Source organism: Ranitomeya variabilis, chromosome 2 (genome assembly GCF_051348905.1).
Source record: "Ranitomeya variabilis isolate aRanVar5 chromosome 2, aRanVar5.hap1, whole genome shotgun sequence".
Taxonomy (NCBI): domain Eukaryota; kingdom Metazoa; phylum Chordata; class Amphibia; order Anura; family Dendrobatidae; genus Ranitomeya; species Ranitomeya variabilis.
In genome coordinates this window covers 222,936,695-222,958,315 of record NC_135233.1, presented here as the reverse complement: position 1 = coordinate 222,958,315, position 21,621 = coordinate 222,936,695, and the positions used below count along the sequence as shown (strand labels likewise).

The window sequence follows — 21,621 nt, the reverse complement described above, 5'->3', positions numbered from 1 at the left end:
CTACCTAAAAATACCAAAGAGAATTAGTCACTCCGCTTGGTACCGATATCGTCAAATTTGGTTCTTGGCTCATGGACTATCTGGTCTGCTATCTACATCCTCAAACATTGAGAGAAAAGAGGTGGCGAGCAGATGTGATCAGCTCCGACAGTGTGCTGTTGGATCTATGTCAGAAGAAGCAGTACAGCCAGCTATGTGAAGGAGGCACACAGACTCTGCAGCAGAAAACACTTGATTTAGTAAAGGTGTTTTTTTTTTTTTAAATACTGCACCTTCTTCTGGAGCATGATAGGCTGCCAGAGCATTCAACATGTCGTAGATAACCTCCTTTATTGTATCAGGGATGACCGGAAGAGTAGATGGTTTCACGGGCGTGGTCTTAACTAACTGTACAGCATTAGGACCCTTGATCCGCAGATTCTCAAACTCATCATCGGATGCTGGAGGGGGGGGGGGAAAAAAAGTTCAATATTGAGTTCAATTTGGGTATTTGAAGAATTCCTGTGCACATGTCAAATTTGTTTCTCAACTCAAACTCACCAGTTCCAGACCCTCTGGGTGCAGGCAGAGCTATGCGAATGCAACCATTTGCTACTTCAGTGAAAATGTCAGGGTTTCGGCAGGCAGCTGGGCCCAGGACTCGCAGAATATAGTTAATCTCACGAGACCCTAAGCTTCCCGATACTACTCCAGAAGTTGTGCTGCCAGCCCCGCTGGTTGCTGCTGAACGTACAACCTGCAAAGTATCATCAAGAATTTGTGCGTCATGTTAACAGATAAAAACACAAAGGTTAACCAAGTCTTCAAACCATTAATGATGGAGGGTTTAACCCCTTCCTGACATCAGACGTACTATCCCGTCGAGGTGGGGTGGGCCCGTATGACCACCGACGGGATAGTACGTCATACGCGATCGGCCGCGCTCACGGGGGGAGCGCGGCCGAGTGTCAGCTGCATATCGCAGCTGACATCCGGCACTATGTGCCAGGAGCGGTCATGGACCGCCCCCGGCACATTAACCCCCGGCACACCGCGATCAAACATGATCGCAGTGTACCGGCGGTATAGGGAAGCATCACGCAGGGAGGGGGCTCCCTGCGGGCTTCCCTGAGACCCCCGGAGCAACGCGATGTGATCGCGTTGCTGCGAGGGTCTCCTACCTCCTTCCTGGCTGCAGGTCCCGGATCCAAGATGGCCGCGGCATCCGGGTCCTGCAGGGAGGGAGGTGGCCTACCGAGTGCCTGCTCAGTGCAGACGCTGGTAAGCCTGCAGCCCTGTCAGTGAGATCGTCGATCTGGCAGAGTGCTGTGCACACTGCCAGATCAATGATCTGTATTGTCCCCCCCTGGGACAAAGTAAAAAAGTAAAAAAAAAATTTTTCCACATGTGTAAAAAAAAAAAAAAAAAAAATTCCTAAATAAATAATAAAAAAAATATATATATTATTCCCATAAATACATTTCTTTATCTAAATAAAAAAAACAAAACAATAAAAGTACACATATTTAGTATCGCCGCGTCCGTAACGACCCAACCTATAAAACTGCCCCACTAGTTAACCCCTTCAGTAAACACCGTAAGAAAAAAAAAAAAAAAAAACGAGGCAAAAAACAACGCTTTATTACCATACCGCCGAACAAAAAGTGGAATAACACGCGATCAAAAAGACTGATATAAATATCCATGGTACCGCTGAAAACGTCATCTTGTCCCGCAAAAAACAAGCCGCCAAACAGCATCATCATCAAAAAAATAAAAAAGTTATAGTCCTGAGAATAAAGCGATACCAAAATAATTATTTTTTCTATAAAATAGTTTTTATCGTATAAAAGCGCCAAAACATAAAAAAATGATATAAATGAGATATCGCTGTAATTGTACTGACCCGACGAATAAAACTGCTTTATCAATTTTACCAAACGCGGAACGGTATAAACGCCTCCCCCAAAAGAAATTCATGAATAGCTGGTTTTTGGTCATTCTGCCTCACAAAAATCGGAATAAAAAGCGATCAAAAACGGTCACGTGTCCGAAAATGTTACCAATAAAAACGTCAACTCGTCCCGCAAAAAACAAGACCTCACATGACTCTGTGGAGCAAAATGTGGAAAAATTATAGGTCTCAAAATGTGGAGACGCAAAAACTTTTTTGCTATAAAAAGCGTCGCTGGTTTCACACTTGCGTTTTTGTCTGCAGCGTTTTTTCCACAAAAAAACGCATGCGTTTTTTCCCTATATTTAACATTGAAAACGCATGCGGTTTTTTTGTACGCGTTTGGTCGCGTTTTCAAACGCATGCGTTTTTTTTCTGCATGCGTTCATTTTCAGAAATACAACCTGCAGTATTTTCTTGCGTTTTTAAGCACATGCGTTTGTTTGCGTTAAAAACGCATGCATTTTTATCGGAAAAAAACAGAAAACACACTGAAAAGCCACCCACCACCATCAAGGTGATAAAGGGATCCAAACCCTAACCCTACCCCTAACCTCACCCCTAACCGTTTAATGAACATTTTCTGACAGTCATAGTGCCACGTATTTCAGTGCCACGTATTTCAGTGCCATGTATTTCAGTGCCACGTATCACGTATTTCAGTGCCACGTGTTTCAGTGCCACGTGTTTCAGTGCCACGTGTTTCAGTGCCATGTATTTCAGTGCCACGTATCACGTATTTCAGTGCCACGTATCACGTATTTCAGTGCCACGTATCACGTATTTCAGTGCCACATATTTTAGTGCCACGTATTTTAGTGCCACGTGTTTCAGTGCCACGTGTTTCAGTGCCACGTGTTTCAGTGCCACGTGTTTCAGTGCCACGTGTTTCAGTGCCACGTGTTTCAGTGCCACGTGTTTCAGTGCCACGTATCACATATTTAAGTGCCACGTATTTCAGTGCCATGTATTTCAGTGCCACGTATTTCAGTGCCACGTATCACATATTTCAGTGCCACGTATTTCAGTGCCACGTATTTCAGTGCCACGTATTTCAGTGCCACGTATTTCAGTGCCACGTATTTAAGTGCCACGTATTTAAGTGCCACGTATTTAAGTGCCACGTATTTAAGTGCCACGTATCACATTTCAGTGCCACGTATTTCAGTGCCACGTATTTCAGTGCCACGTATTTCAGTGCCACGTATTTCAGTCACGTTTAGGGTTAGGGTTAGGGTTGGAGGTAAAGTTAGGGTTGGGGCTAAAGTTAGGGTTAGGGTTTGGATTACATTTACGTTTGGATTAGGGTTGGGATTAGAATTATGGGTGTGTCAGGGCTAGGGGTGTGGTTAGGGTTACCGTTGGGATTAGGGTTAGGGGTGTGTTTGGGTTAGGGTTTCAGGTAGAATTGGGGGCTTTCCACTGTCCAGGCACATCAGGGGCTCTCCAAGCGCGACATGGCGTCCAATCTCAATTCCAGCCAATTCTGCGTTGAAAAAGTAAAACAGTGCTCCTTCCCTTCCGAGCTCTCCCGTGCGCCCAAAAAGGGGTTTACCCCAACATATGTGTTATCAGCGTACTCGGGACAAATTGAACAACAACTTCTGGGGTCCAAGTTCTCTTGTTATCCTTAGGAAAATAAAAATTTGGGGGGCTAAAAATCATTTTTGTGGGAAAAAAGATGTTTTATTTTCACGGCTCTGCGTTATAAACTGTAGTGAAACACTTGGGGGTTCAAAGTTCTCACAACACATCTAGATAAGTTCCTTGGGAGGTCTAGTTTCCAATATGGGGTCACTTGTGGGGGGTTTGTACTGTTTGGGTACATCAGGGGCTCTGCAAATGCAACGTGACGCCTGCAGACCAATCCATTTAAGGCTGCATTCCAAATGGCGCTCCTTCCCTTCCGAGCTCTGTCATGCGCCCAAACAGTGGTTCCCCCCCACATATGGGGTATCAGCGTACTCAGGACAAATTGGAAAACAAATTTTGGGGTCCAATTTATTCTGTTACCCTTGTAAAAATACAAAGCTGGGGGCTAAAAAATCATTTTTGAGAAAAAAAAAAATATATATTTTCACGGCTCTGCGTTATAATCTGTAGTGAAACACTTGGGGGTTCAAAGCTCTCAAAACACATCTAGATAAGTTCCTTAGGGGGTCTACTTTCCAAAATGGTGTCACTTGTAGGGCGTTTCAATGTTTAGGCACATCAGGGGCTCTCCAAATGCAACATGGCGTCCCATCTCAATTCCAGTCAATTTTGCATTGAAAAGTCAAATGGCGCTCCTTCCCTTCCAAGCTCTGCCATGCGCCCAAACAATGGTTTACACCCACATATGGGGTATCAGCGTACTCAGGACAAATTGCACAACATTTTTTGGGGTCCAATTTCTTCTCTTACCCTTGGGAAAATAAAAAATTGGGGGCGAAAAGATCATTTTTGTGAAAAAATATGATTTTTTATTTTTACGGCTCTGCATTATAAACTTCTGTGAAGCACTTGGTGGGTCAAAGTGCTCACCACACATCTAGATAAGTTCCTTAGGGGGTCTACTTTCCAAAATGGTGTCACTTGTAGGGAGTTTCAATGTTTAGGCACATCAGGGGCTCTCCAAATGCAACATGGCGTCCCATCTCAATTCCAGTCAATTTTGCATTGAAAAGTCAAATGGCGCTCCTTCCCTTCCAAGCTCTGCCATGCGCCCAAACAATGGTTTACACCCACATATGGGGTATCAGCGTACTCAGGACAAATTGCACAACATTTTTTGGGGTCCAATTTCTTCTCTTACCCTTGGGGAAATAAAAAATTGGGGGCGAAAAGATCATTTTTGTGAAAAAATATGATTTTTTTATTTTTACGGCTCTGCATTATAAACTTCTGTGAAGCACTTGGTGGGTCAAAGTGCTCACCACACATCAAGATAAGTTCCTTAGGGGGTCTACTTTCCAAAATGGTGTCACTTGTAGGGGGTTTCAGTGTTTAGGCACATCAGGGGCTCTCCAAACGCAACATGGCGTCCCATCTCAATTCCAGTCAATTTTGCATTGAAAAGTCAAATGGCGCTCCTTTCCTTCCGAGCTCTGACATACGCCCAAACAGTGGTTTACCCCCACATATGGGGTATCAGCGTACTCAGGACAAATTGTACAACAACTTTGGGGGTCCATTTTCTCCTGTTACCCTTGGTAAAATAAAACAAATTGGAGCTGAAATAAATTTTGTGTGAAAAAAAGTTAAATGTTTATTTTTATTTAAACATTCCAAAAATTCCTGTGAAACACCTGAAGGGTTAATAAACTTCTTGAATGTGGTTTTGAGCACCTTGAGGGGTGCAGTTTTTAGAATGGTGTCACACTTGAGTATTTTCTATCATATAGACCCTTCAAAATGACTTCAAATGAGATGTGGTCCCTAAAAAAAAATGGTGTTGTAAAAATGAGAAATTGCTGGTCAACTTTTAACCCTTATAACTCCGTCACAAAAAAAAATTTTGGTTCCAAAATTGTACTGATGTAAAGTAGACATGTGGGAAATGTTACTTATTAAGTATTTTGCGTGACATATGTCTGTGATTTTAGGGCATAAAAATTAAAAGTTGGAAAATTGCAAAATTTTCAAAATTTTCGCCAAATTTCCATTTTTTTCACAAATAAACGCAAGTTATATCGAATAAATTTTACCACTAACATGAAGTACAATATGTCACGAGAAAACAATGTCAGAATCGCCAAGATCCGTCAAAGCGTTCCAGAGTTATAGCCTCATAAAGGGACAGTGGTCAGAATTGTAAAAATTGGCCCGGTCATTAACGTGCAAACCACCCTTGGGGGTGAAGGGGTTAAAGAAGCTGCTGGGGAGCAAATGTCCCTCTTCTGTGGAGTGGAGATCATTCTCCCTTTAACCAAGAAAATTAGCGTAAAGAAAAAGGGCAAAAATATGACATTTTGCACATTTTCAAAATGTGGACATGCTTGGTAAAATAGCCCATGGCCTTCCACGACAACTTTAATATAACGCACGTGAGAATACTAGCATACATTGTAGCTCTATAAGAACATCTCCGTAACAAGTCCCCTGAGAAATTTAATTCTGCAACAAATATGAGGATAGTAACACAAGCATACTAAAGTGCAGAAACACGGTATACCTTTTCCATTGTGTGCTGCAAAGTGCATGGATCCTCTATGATATGCCTGAAGAGCAGGGTAACTAATGGTGTAAAGCCATTGAATCCAGAGCTCTGGGTCAAGCTCAGAATCATGCGTGTGCTCTTTAGTTCGGCAAACATCATCGCATATTTGTGGTCGCGCGTAAGACGCAAACACAGGCGGAGGGTAGCATGTAAAGTGTCTGGATCCACGGGGACGCCAAGCATGCTGACACATGATCGGATCAGCACCGTCACCATCTCTTCCGTCAGCCCCTGGATCACTATGTCCCCAACTTTCGGCTCTTCGGGAGGAGATTCTTTTTCTGCGGTGACCTCAGGAATTGGTGTGGCTTCTACATTTCAGAAAAAGAAAAAGCTAGTAACAAAGCAAAAACACTTATGAATATAGTATGAAAAATAGATTGCCACATACCAGCCACATTCTCCTCCTTTTGCTTGGTTTCAATTTCTTTCCCTTCCTCTAGGGTTTTCTCCAATTCTTGTCCGTTGCCGTTCTTGACGCTTTTAAGTAATCGAGGAACACGTAGCAAAGTCAGCATCACAGGGCGGCGATTGCCGGTCTCTTCATTTACCTAGAAAGTACAAGTAATGGGGTCTTGTTCACCTTATATAGGGGCTGCATGGATGCAGCATCCAAATTCAGGGCTTCTATTACCAAATCCAAAAGTGACGTGTTAAAAGGACGTGTGTGACAATTACCTGGACCATGGTGGTAAATTGTACGGTGTATCTCCTGCGACCGGCTGTGAATCGAACACAAGTCTCCCCGGCTTTCCACGCGGCATCAATGGTGCTGTTGTTGCTAGCACTGTAGCTACACCAACGTCCGGATCTGTCATCAAACCAACGCCAGTTGTTACCATTTGCCTGCAAATACTGGAGAGGAAAATATAAAAACAAAAAGGTTACAAACCTTCACCCACAACATCCCTGAAGAACACCTAACAACTTTTAAGGGTTATTCTCTTCCCCCCCCCCTCAAAAAAAAAAATTTAAAAAATAAATCAAGTTTCCTTTGTAAGAGTAGAGCTAATTTGCTTACAGAGATTGGGGCTCTGGAACCCCCAAGTACAGGGTCTGCAGCCCATCCTGTGTGTATGCTTGGCTGCTGCACCTGCCATGGACTATGGGGCTGCGGAGCGCTATGCTCGGTTATTTCCAGCAGCCCCATAATGAATGCAGCTCGGCTCCACTGACGATGAGGCTGCAGAGCCCAGTTCTCAAGGTTTCAGAGATCCGATCTCAGGATCGCTGGGGGTCCCAGTGGTTGGTCCTCCAGCAATCTTTGGCTAGGGCATAATTATTTTGGGGGGGAATAACCCTTTAAATATTTATTACAGGCTGTGTACTCCACTATGATGTTAATACAGACAAAATGTTTAGAAATTGGAGACACTTTAAAGTGATAAAATGTAAATGCAAGTCCTATCCCCTGTGACAGGAGCACTAGGTGCAAGTTAAACTTGCAGATTGTGGGACTGAGGATCCAGGTAAAAATGCTAGGATATGCCTTCCTTATACCCCATCCCCCCCCACCACCTAGACTATTATAACACCCTCCCGAGTGGTTTCTACCCTAATCCTCTTTCTGCCCCTTCAAACCATTCTCAACTCCGTCTATTCCTGATCACGTGAGCCACCAGCAATCCTCGTGGCTAGGTCACAATGCTTCTCTGGACCTGCCAGCTTCATACAAGAAGCATGCTTTTCCATCTCATCATTTGCTTTCCAAGCGGTTTTTACTGAGAGTTGTCTTTTTCTCCTGTTCTGACTTCTGTAGCGGCCGGTCTCGGGAAGCACATCGCCTGTACTTGCAGTCAATCATCTTTTATAGACTACAATCTTAGATATCAGCTTTTTCTTTTTTGAGGCATTTCCGCTCTTTAATGTGCTTGATCTTTTTTCCTGATACTTGCAGGCAACATAATGGGCCTCCTTTCTGATCAATTTTCTACTAGACATGCACTACACACCTGGGAAGACCTCCCTAGACCGGCCATAACTTCAAACAATTTTACAAACAGTAACCAGACTTCCTCTGAGCTCCCGGAAGAAGCTGGTTGCGAAACGTGCGGTGGGGTGAGGTGGGACGCTGGGTCTGCTGCAGGTAGATATCGTTGCTTCTGGTTATACTCTTATATGCAATATTGTTGTACTTCATGAATGCTGAGGCAGCTAGCAGTTCACCAGGCAATATATAGGAATTTATTCACTACGCTGCAGTGTGTTTTATTTATGCTGTATTTATACCATATATTACTATTCAGCCTCCCACCTTATGTTAGGGTGCTTGTGCACTATTTTGCACTATTATTTACTATTGCACAATAAAGCGTTTTATATTTTATTCTGTTCTGGATCTCTTCGTTTCGCGTCCTTGTCTGGGTTAGACTGAATAGGGTATTTATATTTTGTGAAGTGCCAGCTATATCCGTTGGACATTGGTGATTCAGTGCCTTAAGTCCAAGACGCCGGGGGACCGCCTGCAGGAATTGAGCGCCTTTAGAAGTGACTGGGTCCATGACTCAGCTAGCCAGATTCTCCCAGTATATAGTAAACTCTGCAGTACTTGCCATCCCATTGCTGCCCACATGGGTCACATCCTAAACTCTCCTTAGAACAAATACCATCCGACCCCATGAGGTCCACCACTCGAAGAAAACATATACCGATAGGTATTTTCGATGACCTTTACCCAAATGCATCTTGACAGGTATATGGTTTCATCCAGAATGACTGAATTTCTATCCTTTTCAGAGCAGTGGATTACTAAGTGGCCCAGTCCCCCATATACTGATGCTCGGGTTATCAGTTTCTCTTAAGCCACCACCCACCTTGGCGTTATACAATGTGGTGTCCCTAAGTGACCTGTTGAATAAGATTATTTTTGTTTTAACATTAGCAAGGCTAGTAGTGTGTGGCCTAGAAAGCTACACAGGAGGACCTCCTACACCTCTCCGCTCAGTTGCTGTACATCTCAATTTAGGCTGCTTTCACACTAGCGTCGGTACGGAGCCGTCGCGCTGCATCGGCCCGATGTACGGACGCATACTGTGAAGAAAATGCCTGACGGCAGCGGAAGCTGTCTTAAGATGCTTCCGCTGCTTCATTGTAAGGTCCGGGGAGGAGGGGGCGGAGTTTCGGCCGCGCATGCGCGGTCGAAAATGGCGGTCCCGACGCACAAAAAACGTTACATGTAACTTTTTTGTGGCGGCGGTGCGCCAAAACACGGCGCAACCGTCGCACGACGGTTGAGACGTGTGGCACTGCGTCGCTAATAAAAGTCTATGGAGAAAAAACACATCCTGCAGACAACTTTGCAGGATGCGTTTTTTATCCACAACGACGCATTGCGACGTGCAGTGCACGACGCTAGTGTGAAAGTAGCCTTAAACGCAAAGTTTCTCAACTTGCGGCCAGGGCAATCGCTAACCCAGTGGTTGTTTGCTCCATTTGGCTTGTATCTTTTGCAGCCAGCCCAGTATCCAAGTCATCCCTTACCAGATGTCCACCCACCCCACCCTTTTGTAGAAGACACTCTTCAGTAAGAACATGGACATCTGAGGTGGTGACAAATCTGCCGAGTCCTCCACCTCTTCAGCACGTTATTTCCCACCACTTGAGCCATAAGCCTGAGTAGACAGATATCATCTTTCTTCTAGAGACTTGGCTTCTTTATGTGGACAATGCCTTGGCCAGGGATGTAGTATCTGCAACTTACAAGATAGCATTTGCCTCCCTGCCTCTATGCAAGTTCTTTTCCTTGACTGAGGGTGCAACCTTGCAAGTATGCTTTTTTAATTGTAATTATTCAACTCCATGGAGCAATAGTTGTGGCATCTAACTCACTTTCATTTTTTGCCAGAATTAAAAAGAAAACAAACAAAAAAACAAAACAAAAAAAAACAAAGGCTCCGTCCATTCCATCCCTGGGACAGAAAGGGCCCAACAGATTTGTTCCGGTCTGAAGAGTCTGGACGCCTACGATCAGTGGTCACATCATTGGAGGCATCCTCAATGCGTTTTGCCATATCCCCTTTACCAGATTACACCAATGATTTCTTCCCTTTTCTACACTGTCGCCCTCCCCTTTGGGCTACCAGGGTCATCACGTCACTTCACGCCAACGGGGTAGATCATCCCCCTACCTGAATGATCTGCTGATTAAAAAAAAAGAAAGGATTTTTAGTACTCACCGTAAAATCCCTTTCTCTTAGCCTTCATGGGGGGACATAGGAAACCATGAGTGTGTACGCTGCTGCCACCAGGAGGCCGACACTAAGAATTACACTTAAAGGTCTCCTCCTCAACAGGAAACACCCACCTAACTAGCACTGCTTCCAGTGTCCACCAATGAAACGACCAAAAGAAAAATGTCCTTTCTGGACCGAACTTTTATCAGAATGTTTTTTTAATGAAACCACTTGTAACATTTTCCACTTTTTTTTTTTTACAGAAAAATATCAAAACAATAGTACATAACATACAAATTGTCCCCCCTTTCAAACCCCCATGTAGCATCAATGCTAAAGGAGAATCTATCAGCAGGTTTATGCAATTTTGACTACAGCATGATTTAGGGGCGGAGACCCTGATCACAGGAATCTGTCACTTACTAGGCTGTGTGCTGTAGTTTCAATACAATCAGTGTTTTATTAGCAGGAAATTATCCCTACAGAACATTCAATCCAGCTAATCTGTAACCCCGCCCCCACCACCGATTGGTAGCTTCCTGACAATGCACTCAGAAAGCTGCCAATCAGGGGTGTGGGCGGGGTTACACAGAGCTCAGCATTTAGAGCACTGCTCCATCTACAGAGAAAACTGGGATTCTAGCAAAAGTGCACCAAGCAGCCCAGTATGACACATTTGTGCAGTCACAAGAAATTAGTTTATATCTTAAAATTAGTTACCCTGTTCATCTGAATTCTCCTCTTGGAGGAAATAGAGGTTTTCTCGTAGAAATCGATAAGCAGCAGGACAGGAGTAATCCACCTGAAGCAAAGAAAAACAAAAAAAAAAAAGTTGAGATGAATTATTTAAAAGATCCAGAATTATCTTTTGCTAAATATGAACCTACAGGTGTAGTTGTAGATAAAGGTCTTACTTGGGCGTCTGCACTTCTTTCTGCTCCTTCGCTGCCTGCAGACACGGTTGGACCACTTCTAGTAATTTGATCAGGACATTAAGGATGCCACTGGTTTCTACAACCCTGGCGCATGGCAGTTTCAACTCCTGTTACAAGGAAAAAAAAAAAAAATAGCTCAGGAAATAAAAGACAAAAGCTCTGCAAATCCTCAGGGGCAAATAATGATCAATGGTTTTGCCAAAGGAAGAATAATAATAATAATAATAATAATAATAATTTTATTTATATAGCCAACATATTCCGCAGCGCTTTACAACTTATAGAGGGGACTTGTACAGACAATAGGCATTACCGCATAACAGAAATCACAGTTCAAAACAGATACCAGGAGGAGTGAGGGCCCTGCTCGCAAGCTTACAAACTATGAGGAAAAGGGGAGACACGAGAGGTGGATGGTAACAATTGCTTTAGTTATTTGGACCAGCCATAGTGTAAGGCTCGGGTGTTCATGTAAAGCTGCATGAACCAGTTAACTGCCTAAGTATGTAGCAGTACAGGCACAGAGGCTATTAACTGCATAAAGTGTATGAGAACATGATGCGAGGAACCTGATTTTTTTTTTTATTATTATTTTTTTTTATTATTTTATTAGGCCACACAGGGATAGTTAGGCTAATGCGTTGAGGCGGTAGGCCAGTCTGAACAAATGCGTTTTTAGGGCACGCTTAAAACTGTGGGGATTGGGGATTAATCGTATTAACCTGGGTAGTGCATTCCAAAGAATCGGCGCAGCACGTGTAAAGTCTTGGAGACAGGAATGGGAGGTTCTGATTATTGAGGATGCTAACCTGAGGTCATTAGCGGAGCGGAGGGCACGGGTAGGGTGGTAGACTGAGACCAGAGAGGAGATGTAGGGTGGTGCTGAGCCATGGAGTGCTTTGTGGATGAGGGTAGTAGTTTTGTACTGGATTCTGGAGTGGATGGGTAGCCAGTGTAATGATTGGCACAAGGTAGAGGCATCGGTGTAACGGTTGGTGAGGAATATGATCCTGGCAGCAGCATTCAGGACAGATTGGAGCGGGGAGAGTTTGGTAAGAGGGAGGCCGATTAGTAGAGAGTTACAATAGTCCAGACGAGAATGAATAAGTGAGACAGTAAAAGTTTTTGCAGAGTCGAAAGTAAGAAAAGGGCGAATTCTAGAAATATTTTTGAGATGCAGATAAGAAGAGCGAGCCAGTGATCGGATGTGGGGGGTGAATGAAAGCTCGGAATCAAGGATGACCCCAAGGCAGCGGGCATGTTGCTTGGGATTAATGGTGGAACCGCACACGGAGATGGCAATGTCAGGCAAAGGTAGGTTAGTAGAGGGAGAGAACACAAGGAGTTCAGTTTTTGACAGGTTCAGTTTCAGATAGAGGGAGGACATGATGTTAGAGACAGCGGTAAGACAATCACTGGTGTTTTCTAATAAGGTCGGAGTGAAAGCAGGAGAAGAGGTGTATAATTGGGTGTCGTCAGCATAGAGATGGTACTGGAAACCAAATCTACTGATTGTTTGTCCAATAGGGGCAGTATACAAAGAGAAGAGGAGGGGGCCTAGGACTGATCCTTGAGGAACCCCAACACTAAGGGGAAGGGGAAGGGAAAGGAATAAAAATGATTGTTTTAAGTTGGCCCCAGACAAAGCACGGGCGAAACAAAACACAGTGACAGCAAAACACTGTATTTGGAATCCGTTCAAGGAACAAAAACAATTTGCTCTTATACTAATTTTTGCTTTATCGTAGAACACATTGTGAGGACAAAACACCATGTGTATAGGCACTGATACAAAGAGCTGGCTCCTAGGACACTAGGCGAGTTTTATGCCAAAAAGCAGAAGGAAAGCAAGAAAGCAGTAGTAACTGAACCAACATAACCTTAACCTGGGAAACCTGAACCAAAAAATAAGAGGCAACAACTGTCCCCAGGAATGAGAAAAAAGAAAAAAAAAAAAATTTGTGTACTCACCGTAAAATCCTTTTCTCCGAGCCAATCATTGGGGGACACAGGACCATGGGTGTTATACAGCCGCCACTAGGAGGACACTAAGTAAACACAGAAAGAATAGCTCCTCCCCTGCAGTATACACCCTCCTGCTGGCTCTCAGTGAACCAGTTCGGTAACAAAGCAGTAGGAGCTTAATATTTAACAAGGATGAACTATGCCAATACCAAGTTAACTCAAAAAACCAAAGCCAATAGGCTAACAGGGTGGGTGCTGTGTCCCCCAATGATTGGCTCGGAGAAAATGATTTTACAGCGAGTACACAAAAATCTCCTTTTCTCCTACGCCTCATTGGGGGACAAAGGACCATGGGACGTCCTAAAGCAGTCCCTGGGTGGGAAACAATTAACTGCAATTGCTGCTTGTACCCACAAGTTACAGATGCGGCACAGCCGCCTGCAAAATTCGTCTGCCGACGGTCGCATCTGCCGAGGCCTGAGAGTGAATATGGTAATGTTTTGTAAAGGTATGCAGGCTGGACCAAGTCGCAGCCTTACAAACTTGTGCTGCCGAAGCTTGGTGCCGGATGGCCCAAGACGCACCCACTGACTGAGTGGAATGAGCCTTAATCCCTGCTGGGACAGGAAGACCTCTGACTCGGTAGGACTCTTGAATAGCCGAACGAATCCATTTAGCTATTGTCGCCTTGGAAGCGGGAAACCCTTTCCTCGGTCCTTTCGGAAGCACGAATAGGGCATCTGACCTGCGGAAAGACGCTGTCCGCGAGATGTATCTCCTAAGAGCTCTCACTAAATCCAGTGTGTGAAGGGCCTTCTCGATGCGATGGACTGGTGCCGGACAGTGTGACGGTAAGACAATCTCCTCATTGAGATGAAAAGAGGATACAACTTTCGGTAGAAGAGACGAAGATGTCCTCAAAACCACCTTATCCTGATGAAAATTCAGGAACGGAACTTGAGAGGACACAGCTGCCAGCTCGGAGACTCGTCTAATAGAGGTAACCGCAACTAGAAAAGCAACTTTACATGAAAGAAGAGACAGGGAAACCTCCTGTACAGGTCCGAAAGGAGCCTGTTGCAAGACTCCGAGGACCAGATTAAGATCCCATGGTTCCAACTGCATCCTATAGGGGGGCGCCCGATGGGAGACTCCCTGAATAAACGTCTTGACCTGTAATCTGTTGGCAATCCTGCGTTGGAAGAGAACAGACAGGGCTGAGATCTGCCCCTTGAGAGAACTAAGGGCAAGACCCAAGTCCAAACCCGTTTGTAAGAACTCGAGAATGGAAGGGATGGAAAAATGTAGAGGAGAACGTCCTCGGTCGCTACACCATGAAAAGAAAGTCTTCCAAGCGCGATGATAGATACGCATAGACGTAGGCTTTATAGCGCTGATCATGGTAGCTATGACTTCTGGAGAGAAACCTGCCTGGGTTAGGACCCAGGACTCAACGGCCATGCCGTCAAACACAGGGCCTGAGTTCTGGTGGTATAAGGGGCCTTGAGATAGCAGATCTGTGCGATTCGGTAATCACCAGGGAACGTCGGCAACTAGTTGAACTAGTTCCGCGTACCATGCCCGGCACAGCCAATCTGGTGCAATCAGGATTACCGGTACCCTCTCCGCTCTGATTTTCTTGATGACTCTCGGCAGGAGAGGAAGCGGGGGAAATATTTACGGAAGCCAAAAATTATGCAACGGGAGTACAAGAGCGTCTGCCCCGATGGCTGCCGGATCGTGGGACCGAGCCATGAAGTCGGGAACCTTTGAATTCAGCCGTGAGGCCATCGGATCCACGTCTAGGGTTCCCCAACGACAGCAGATCTGGTGGAAGATCTCCGGATGGAGAGACCACTCCCCGGAGTCGAGGCATTGCCGACTGAGGAAGTCTGCCTCCCAATTGTCCACTCCCGGGATGTGAACCGCAGAGATCATTGAGCGTTTTTCCTCGGCCCTTCGGAGGATGTGGCCTACCTCTGTCATGGCCGCCCTGCTGCAGGTTCCCCCTTGGCGGTTGATGTATGCCACTGCAGTGGCGTTGTCGGACTGAATCCTGATTGGGCAACCTGCTAGGAAGGGATGGAACTGGAGAAGTGCCAGCCTGATCGCCCGGGTTTCCAAGATGTTGATTGGAAGGCGTGATTCCTGGGGGGACCAGCAGCCCTAAGCAGTGTGATGAAGGAACACTGCTCCCCAGCCTAGAAGACTGGCGTCTGTCGTCACAACCAGCCAGTGTACTGGAAAAGACTTCCCTTGATTTAGGGAGGATTTCAATGTCCACCACCTGAGAGACTGACTCGCTGGGGAAGGAGGAACCGACGGTCTAGGGACAACGGGTTCCTGTCCCAAACAGCCAGGAGGGGACGGAGGTGTAGTTGGGCAAATGGAACCGCCTCCATAGCTGCTACCATCCTGCCGAGGACTCTCATACTGAAGCACAGAGAGCGAGGCTGAGAAAGTTTCAGACCTTCTCGCTGTAAGACTGATCTTTTCTGGGGGAAGAAGAAACAACCCCCGGGACAAGTCGAGTATCATTCCTAGAAAGGAAATTCGCTGAGCCGGTACTGGTGAAGATTTTTTGAAGTTTATCTTCCAACCCAGGCGAGAAAAAGTATCTATTGTGATGGCCACGGAATCCTTGCAGGAGCGGAAAGAGGGGCCTTTGATGAGGATATCATCTAAATACGGGAGCGCCACCACTCCTTGGGTGTGGAGTATGGCCACGGCAGCCGCCATGACCTTGGTGAATACCCTGGGAGCGGTGGCGAGGCCAAAGGGCAGAGCAACGAATTGGAAGTGATCTTCCTGAACTGCGAAGCGAAGAAACCTTTGGTGAGAAGGTAAAATAGGAATGTGGAGGTATGTGTCCTGGACGTCTATAGACGCCAGGAACTCGCCTTTTTCCATGGATGCGATGACCGAACGAAGCGATTCCATCCGGAACCGTCGCACCCTGACGAACTTGTTCAGCAGTTTTAGGTCCACTATGGGCTGTAATACAGGTCCTTCTCAAAAAATTAGCATATAGTGTTAAATTTCATTATTTACCATAATGTAATGATTACAATTAAACTTTCATATATTATAGATTCATTATCCACCAACTGAAATTTGTCAGGTCTTTTATTGTTTTAATAATGATGATTTTGGCATACAACTCCTGATAACCCAAAAAACCTGTCTCAATAAATTAGCATATTTCACCCGACCAATCAAATAAAAGTGTTTTTTAATACCAAACAAAAAAACCATCAAATAATAATGTTCAGTTATGCACTCAATACTTGGTCGGGAATCCTTTGGCAGAAATGACTGCTTCAATGCGGCGTGGCATGGAGGCAATCAGCCTGTGACACTGCTGAGATGTTATGGAGGCCCAGGATGCTTCAATAGCGGCCTTAAGCTCATCCAGAGTGTTGGGTCTTGCGTCTCTCAACTTTCTCTTCACAATATCCCACAGATTCTCTATGGGGTTCAGGTCAGGAGAGTTGGCAGGCCAATTGAGCACAGTAATACCATGGTCAGTAAACCATTTACCAGTGGTTTTGGCACTGTGAGCAGGTGCCAGGTCGTGCTGAAAAATGAAATCTTCATCTCCATAAAGCATTTCAGCCGATGGAAGCATGAAGTGCTCCAAAATCTCCTGATAGCTAGCTGCATTGACCCTGCCCTTGATGAAACACAGTGGACCAACACCAGCAGCTGACATGGCACCCCACACCATCACTGACTGTGGGTACTTGACACTGGACTTCAGGCATTTTGGCATTTCCTTCTCCCCAGTCTTCCTCCAGACTCTGGCACCTTGATTTCCGAATGACATGCAAAATTTGCTTTCATCAGAAAAAAGTACTTGGGACCACTTAGCAACAGTCCAGTGCTGCTTCTCTGTAGCCCAGGTCAGGCGCTTCTGCTGCTGTTTATGGTTCAAAAGTGGCTTTACCTGGGGAATGCGGCACCTGTAGCCCATTTCCTGCACACGCCTGTGCACGGTGGCTCTGGATGTTTCCACACCAGACTCAGTCCACTGCTTCCTCAGGTTCCCCAAGGTCTGGAATCGGTCCTTCTCCACAATCTTCCTCAGGGTCCGGTCACCTCTTCTCGTTGTACAGCGTTTTCTGCCACACTGTTTCCTTCCAACAGACTTACCATTGAGGTGCCTTGATACAGCACTCTGGGAACAGCCTATTTGTTGAGAAATTTCTTTCTGGGTCTTACCCTCTTGCTTGAGGGTGTCAATGATGGCCTTCTTGACATCTGTCAGGTCGCTAGTCTTACCCATGATGGGGGTTTTGAGTAATGAACGAGGCAGGGAGTTTTTAAAAAGCCTCAGGTATCTTTTGCATGTGTTTAGAGTTAATTAGTTGATTCAGAAGATTAGGGTAATAGGTCATTTAGAGAACCTTTTCTTGATATGCTAATTTATTGAGACAGGTTTTTTGGGTTATCAGGAGTTGTATGCCAAAATCATCAGTATTAAAACAATAAAAGACCTGACAAATTTCAGTTGGTGGATAATGAATCTATAATATATGAACGTTTAATTGTAATCATTACATTATGGTAAATAATGAAATTTAACACTATATGCTAATTTTTTTGAGAAGGACCTGTATACCGTCCTTCTTTGGAACAATGAAGAGGTTTGAATATAAAGCTTGAAACCTTTCGTTTTGGGGGACCGGAATAATAACTCCATCTTTTCTCAGAGAGCTTATAGCTTTGAAGAACTCTGATGCTTTTGACCTGGGAGGAGAAGACAGGAAAAAACGGTTTGGAGGACGAGATAAGAGATCTATCTTGTATCCGGAGGACACTAGACCGCGGACCCACTCGTCGTGAATGACCGAGAGCCACGCGGCCCTGAAGGAAAGCAGACGGCCGCCTACTTTGAGGGTGTCCCCCGGATACCGCAGTGAGTCATTGTGTGGAAGGTCTGCCCGTTCTGGCGCCTCTGGATCCCGGCTGCCTTGGCCTGCCTCTCCATGAAGGTGAAGGCTTAAAAGAGGCCTGTAAACCTCTGTCTCCACATTGTGCCCGGCCGGAACAGGGAGATGTGGAAGTAGAGGACCAGTTTGAGTTGTAACGAAAAAAAAATGGGGCCGAGCCTGTGGTTGCAGGTTCCGAAAGGGCCGAGAGGGTCTCTTGTGGAAGAAATTTACTCTTCCCTCCAGTGGCGTCAGAAATTAACTGGTCAAGCTTTTCGCCAAAAAGGCGACCGCTCTGATATGGGAGAGAAGTCAATGACTTTTTGGAAGTAGAATCCGCACGCCAGTCCCTGAGCCATAGGGACCTCTGGATGGTGATGGCATTGGCTGCTGCTTGAGAAGCGCAGTCAGCAGCATCCAAGGACGCGGTCACTACAAAATCTCCAGCTCTGGCTACCCGAGTAGCGAGGTCTGCTTTCTCGGCGGGAAGTTTGGTATCCAGTACTGTTGAAGACAAGACCTCAGCCCAGTGGGTAATAGCCTTAGCCACCCACGTAGCGGCAAAAGATGGAAAGAGTGCGGTCGCTGAGGCTTCAAAAGCTGAACGCGCCAAGTTGTCGATCTGACGATCAGTTGGATTTTTAATAGAGGCGCCCTCCGCGGAGGATAAAACAGATTTCGCAGCCAGGCGTGATACCGGAGGATCTACTGGGGGAGATTGTGACCAATCTTTTCTTAGATCCTGGGCAAAGGGATATTTGGACTCCATGGGCTTCTGCCCTGTGAATCTTTTATCTCTATTAAACTCGGGATGTGTGGCAAACACTCTGTGAGCTCGTTTGGTCCTATTAAAGGACACGGCATGATCCGTTTTAGATAAGGGTTCCTCCTCAAGTCTCAAAGCCTTATTCACTGACTCAATTAGAGAGTCGAGAGTCTCCTGATCGTGATAAAATTCCTGATCTAGGGACGTGTCAGAATCGTCCTCTGAAACAGGTTCTCTACTAGCTCCAATGGAAGGGGAGCGAGAAATGGAGCTCTCAGAACCCGAAAACCGGTGATGGTCTGGTATGGCATGAGTCCTTTTCCTGGAAGAGTGAGAACTCCTTGGCAAGGTACGACCCCTGGAGTACGGGGGGTTCTGACCATCGGAAGCGTCGTCCGTATTAGCGCCCTGGTTAGAGGAAGGGTCTCGAAACGAGTCTAACGCTTTTGCCAGGGATGCCATAGACCGGGAAAGGGAGGTAGCCCACTCAGGGGGACTAGGCTCACTGGGTTCAGTATCAGCAACAGGTCGTTCCTGAGCCGTCACCGGTTCACAAGCTGTGCATAATGCAGTATTGTGACCCCGGGGCAATGATACCTTACAAGAGGTACATTCAACGAAAAATACAGTGTGGGTTTTCCCAGACTTTTTGTGAGGCTTTGGTTGAGACATAGTAAAGCCTGGAGGAAAGCACTTACTGGCAGGTGAAGGGTTAAGCTATGCTGCTGGAGCTTACCCAGGTCCTGTGTCTTGAGTCCCCAGGGAGGTCCACAGTGTAGGCAGAGAAAATAACGCTAGTCCTGAGGGCTGTGATAGGAAACGCTGGAGCAGTGCTGCAGCATCAGGGCTGTGGGTGTCCCAAGATGGCCGCCGAGACCAGGAAGTGGGAGCTCATCACAGGGAACGAGAAGAGCCAGGAAAAGTGGGAGGGGCTAACTGCCGGTGGGCGTGACCAAAACTCCGGCCTGTATTGAGGGATTTTTTTTTATTTTTATTTTTTTTTTTACTTCTCTGCGGTTGCGGCCTACAGCGCCGCGACCGCTATTAGCGCCAACATTAGCTGCACTGCTTCGTGGTGTTGCCGCATTACGGACCACCCACGGACACAGGCTTAAAGGAAAGGTGCCGCATTTTATTTTTTGTATTAAAAATAATTGTTTATATAAACAATTATTTTTCATACAAACTTCCTTTTTTTTAACTTTAACATTTTTTTTTTAATTAATTTTTTTTAAGCCACTGGGCGCCGCCATTTTGCTTTGCAGGAGTGTAAGTGAAGCTGCACGTCACTTACACTCTGCATTTACGGCAGCCCAGGGCATAGAGATCTGCGGTCGGGAGCCGACTCTATAGCTTGCATTATAAGCTGCTTTCTGCTCTGGTCTGGCCACGCCCCCTGAGCCGTCCTGCACAGCAGAGGCAGGAGATCAGCGCCATCTTCCTGGAGCTCACACTGCAGCTGTGAGCTCCAGCTCCCAGGATAATCGCAGGAGCCCTGCAGCTATAGGAGGAGGAGAAGACCAAGGAGGGGAGGGAGAAGAAAGGACTCAGCAGGGAGCCGTAAGTATCAGTGGGGAGGGGGAGAGGGAATCTATTCCTATCCCTTGTGGTGCTGACTCTGAGCAGTGTATCTCCTCCCATGTGTGTTACTGTCTGCTGAGCTGTGTATCTAATCCTCTCCTGTGCGATACTGACTGAGCTGTGTATCTAATCCTCTCCTGTGTGATACTGACTGAGCTGTGTATCTAATCCTCTCCTGTGTGATACTGACTGAGCTGTGTATCTAATCCTCTCCTGTGTGATACTGACTGAGCTGTGTATCTAATCCTCCCCTGTGTGATACTGACTGAGCTGTGTATCTAATCCTCCCCTGTGTGATACTGACTGAGCTGTGTATCTAATCCTCTCCTGTGTGATACTGACTGAGCTGTGTATCTAATCCTCTCCTGAGTGATACTGTCTGAGCTGTGTATCTAATCCTCTCCTGTGTGATACTGTCTGAGCTGTGTATCTAATCCTCTCCTGTGTGATAGTCTGCTGAGCCATGTATCTAATCCTTTCCTGTGTGATACTGACGGCTGAGCCATGTATCTAATCCTTTCCTGTGTGATACTGTGCTGAGCTGTGTATCTAATCCTCTCCTGTGTGATACTGTCTGCTGAGCCATGCATCTAATCCTATCCTGTGTGATACTGTGCTGAGCCTTGTATCTAATCCTACCCTGTGTGATACTGTGCTGAGCCGTTTATCTAATCCTCTACTGTGGGATACTGTGTGCTGAGCCATGTATCTAATCCTATCCTGTGTGATACTGACTGAGCTGTGTATCTAATCCTCTCCTGTGTGATGCCGTCTGCTGAGCCATGTATCTAATCCTATCCTATGTGATACTGTGCTGAGCCTTGTATCTAATCCTATCCTGTATGATACTGACTGAGCTGTGTATCTAATCCTCTCCTATGCAGTCCTCTCCCCCGTTATGTGTGATCTATATGGCGGCGTTCTGTGAGAAGTATATGGCGGCACTATGTGATGTATATGGTGGTATTATGTGTGATCTATATGGCGATATGTGAGAACACTGGTGGTATTATGTGAGATCTATATGGCGGTATTATGTGTGCTCTATATGGCGGTATTATGTGAGAACACTCTGGCGTCGTTATTTGCGATGGTATTATGTGAGAACTATAGGACAGTATTATGTGTGCTCTATACGGT

The 21,621-nt window shown here is 45.7% G+C and overlaps 1 protein-coding gene across 10 annotated transcripts in view; it reads right to left on the bottom strand.

Moving 5' to 3' along the window:
- The window catches only part of HUWE1 (HECT, UBA and WWE domain containing E3 ubiquitin protein ligase 1), a 149,332-nt gene that overhangs the window by 61,649 nt on the left and 66,062 nt on the right, over positions 1 to 21,621 (bottom strand). For all 10 annotated transcript variants that reach the window (XM_077283730.1, XM_077283729.1, XM_077283732.1 and 7 more), the window contains 7 exons: positions 11,218 to 11,345; positions 11,024 to 11,105; positions 6,810 to 6,986; positions 6,523 to 6,682; positions 6,087 to 6,442; positions 541 to 736; positions 273 to 440 (listed from right to left, as the gene is read on the bottom strand). In XM_077283730.1, coding sequence (XP_077139845.1) covers positions 273 to 440; positions 541 to 736; positions 6,087 to 6,442; positions 6,523 to 6,682; positions 6,810 to 6,986; positions 11,024 to 11,105; positions 11,218 to 11,345 — 1,267 coding nt within the window. The remainder of the gene's footprint in view (positions 1 to 272; positions 441 to 540; positions 737 to 6,086; positions 6,443 to 6,522; positions 6,683 to 6,809; positions 6,987 to 11,023; positions 11,106 to 11,217; positions 11,346 to 21,621) is intronic.